This window comes from Porites lutea, chromosome 2 (genome assembly GCF_958299795.1).
Source record: "Porites lutea chromosome 2, jaPorLute2.1, whole genome shotgun sequence".
Lineage (NCBI taxonomy): Eukaryota > Metazoa > Cnidaria > Anthozoa > Scleractinia > Poritidae > Porites > Porites lutea.
Window position 1 is genome coordinate 10195935 of NC_133202.1, and position 3291 is coordinate 10199225.

The 3291-nt window shown below is 45.6% G+C and overlaps 1 protein-coding gene across 1 annotated transcript in view; it reads right to left on the reverse strand.

The window, feature by feature from the left end:
* Nucleotides 1-453: 453 nt before the first annotated feature.
* LOC140927689 (uncharacterized) overlaps nt 454-3291 on the reverse strand; it is a 4067-nt gene continuing 1229 nt past the window's right edge. Inside the window, exon 2 of the mRNA XM_073377362.1 lies at nt 454-3291. This exon is cut by the window's right edge and continues 409 nt beyond it. Within this exon, the coding sequence (XP_073233463.1) occupies nt 454-3291 (2838 nt within the window).

A 3291-nucleotide genomic window follows, 5' to 3' on the forward strand; every position in this document is an offset into this window, starting at 1 on the left:
TCAACAGTGTTAACTCCAAAAAGACATTTAGTGGGTCTTATGGTCATTCCAGCTCCTAATAATCGCGTAAACAACTCTTGTAGTACCTTGATGTGTTCTTCCCACGTACGGGTGTGAACCAAAATGTCATCCCAGTAAAATTCAACGTTATCCAGTCCATGCAATAGCTTCTTCATGGCTCTCTTTAAGGTCGTTGCGGAGTTGATCATACCAAACGGCATCTTCAGGAATTCGTATGATCCCTCAGGCGTCACAAAAGCGGTCTTCGGTATATCCTCCTCAGGTATACAAATTTGCCAGTAGCCCTTACTCAAATCAATTCTTGTGAAATACTTGTCACCATTCAACTTCTGGAACAAATGCTCGGCAGTCGGCATAGGTTCAGGGTCAAACACAGTTAATTTGTTCGACTTCCGGTAGACCACGCATATCCTATTTGTGTTGTCTTTTTTCTTAACAACCAGGACAGGCGAAGCATATGGTGAACTTGACTCTCATAACTCCCATCGTCATCATGTCTGTAATATCCTTCTTCAGCGATTCTCTCAGGCTATACGGTACTGGGTAAGGTCTTGATCTGACTGGTTGATCGGATGTAAGTTTTATATGATGCTGAGCCAAGCTTGTGGTACCTGGAGCGTCTGTAAACAAGCTTTGAAACTGACTTGCGAGGTCTATAAACTCTGCTCTTTGCTCCGCAGTAAGGTTATCTCCAGTAGCCACATCTTTGATTGACTCTTTAGCGACATATCCACCAATTTCCAAAAAATCAACACCATCCACAGGATCAACTTCTTCTGCTTCACTTTTAACAAGTCCGCTCTTACTAATGTCAGCGTTCACTTCAACAGCCACTGCTCCAACGGGTACAGAATCCTCTCGTTCAAAGTACTTTTTAAGTAGGTTGGCATGGTAAACTCTCTCCTTTCCTTTGACACACACTTTATAATCGTTGAGACCCACTACTGCACTAACCTCAAATGGACCTTTCCACTGCATTAGAAGCTTGTTATGGTCGGTCGGAAGCAGTATTAATACTTTATCTCCTTGTGCAAACCTTCTGACTTTAGCCTTACGATCATAGTAATGCTTGCCTTTGTGCTGGGCTTTCTGAAGTTCGGTATGCGCAAGCTTGAGGGTATCTTCCAGCTTCTCACGTAGCTCAAACACATACTGGTAGCTGTTCTTTACTTCAGGTTCCTCCAACTCTTTCGTCCAGAGCTCTTTAAGAATAAACATCGGCCCTCTGACAGCTCTTCCATACAGCAACTCAAATGGCGAAAAACCAGTAGACTCCTGAGGAACTTCACGATATGCAAACAATAACGGGTTGATATAACGATGCCACTGTCTCGGCTGCTCGCTGCACAATCTCTTTAACATACTCTTCATGGTTCCATTCAACTTTTCCGTCAGGCCGTTACACATAGGGTGATGAGGAGTCGTAGTGAGCTGTTTAATGCTCAACAACCGTGCCACTTCCTTCATACACTCAGATACAAATTGCGTACCGAGGTCACTCAAGATCTCTTCAGGCACTCCCAAACGGCTAAAGATATCCACCAACGCTTCCGCCACGGTCTCTGTATCAATGTTCTTGAGCGGGACAGCTTCAGGATAACGGGTTGCAAAGTCGACCAATGTCGATATATATCTATGACCATCTTCACTCGGGGGACCAATAGGTCCAACCAGATCGATTGCTACTCTCTTGAACGGTTTGTCAATTAATGGCATCTTCTCCAGGGGAACCTTCGGTACAGAACCCTTGTTAACTGTCTTCTGACATACATCGCAGGACTTGCAGTAACGAGTCACGTCCCCTTGAATTCCTGGCCAATAGAATGCGCTTTGAATCTTATCAGCCGTTTTCTTTATTCCCATGTGACCTCCCATGAGCGATCCGTGAGCTAGTTCCATTATCCGACTTCTCAGCTGCACAGGAACCATAACTTGCTTCAGGGGTTTACCACTATTCATGTAAGGGTGTTTGTAGACGCGGTACAAAACTCCACCTTTCACTTCAAATGAAATCTCAGCCTGGCCTCTCACAACTACATCATTTCGCTCCCAATATTTCTGTAAGCTCTCGTCATCATGTTGCATTTGTTTGAGCTTTTCTCTATCAACTACAGGACTTTCTTTAGTACCCGGTACCTTCAACGGGATACGTTCTCCGGCCTTCTTTGCTTGACTTCTCGTGGTTACAGCACACGCCTCTTGCACATGATCTTGCCAGCTCGGATCTGGGTCGTCAGCAGCTCTCGCGCCTGGTACATTACCAACAATTAAATCATAAACAGCATCGGGAAGACATTGCGCTTCCACTTGGCCCTTGAGATAAGGTGTATCAACATCAATCTTTGCAATGGGCACTTTCCTTGCTGTGTTGTCGATGAGCAGCATAACATTAAAGTCGCCAGTGAACTGATCCTCAGACACAAGATCCTTCTTTACTACTATTCCGCTACAGCCAGTGTCTCTCAGGACATCAACAGACTTCTCTCCCACTCTACCTTTCACTACAGGCATTTTACTTCTCACTCCAGACAAAGGTTCAAGACAGGCGCTACTCAATAATGGAATCTTCTTACCACGGGCTAAGAGCAGCTTCTCATCTTTAATACAGGACTTAACTTCTTCCGCTGTGGGTTTACTCTCAGTCTGCTGAACTAGGCAACTAGCGCTCACTTGACCACGTTGCACAGGGTTGCCATCCTTACTTTGTCCTCCTGATCTCCGTCCACCTGATCGACAGTTTCTAGCTTCGTGTCCTTGCTTGCCACACAGAAAACACCTTTTTGCTATGGTCGGGCAGTTGGCAGCTCTATGACCACGGGTGTTACACTTGAAGCACTGGAGGGTTGTCGAATTAGACTGTGTGTTCTTGGCTTCCTCCCTCTCAGGCGGTACTGCCGGCTTTCTTGTCACTGGGCTGAACAAATGCTTACCATGGGCCTCCACGTACTGGTCAGCGATCTTCGCAATCTGTGCTAGGGTTTCAGGTGCCCTTTCCCGTAGGTGAACGGCCAAATCCTTAGGGCAGGAGTCAATAAACTGTTCTTTCACTATTAAGTCTTTTAGACCGTCAAAGGTTCGCTCAGTATCTGAAAGCTCTAGCCACCGTAACAGGTATCTGTCAAGTCGCACGATAAACTGGTCCGGACTTTCGTCAACTTCCGGTTTAGACGCTCTAAATTTACGACGATAGCCGTCTTCTGTGAGATCATATCTCTTCATCAACGCAATCTTGACTTTATCGTAATCTCTAGCTGCTTCTTCAGATAGGCG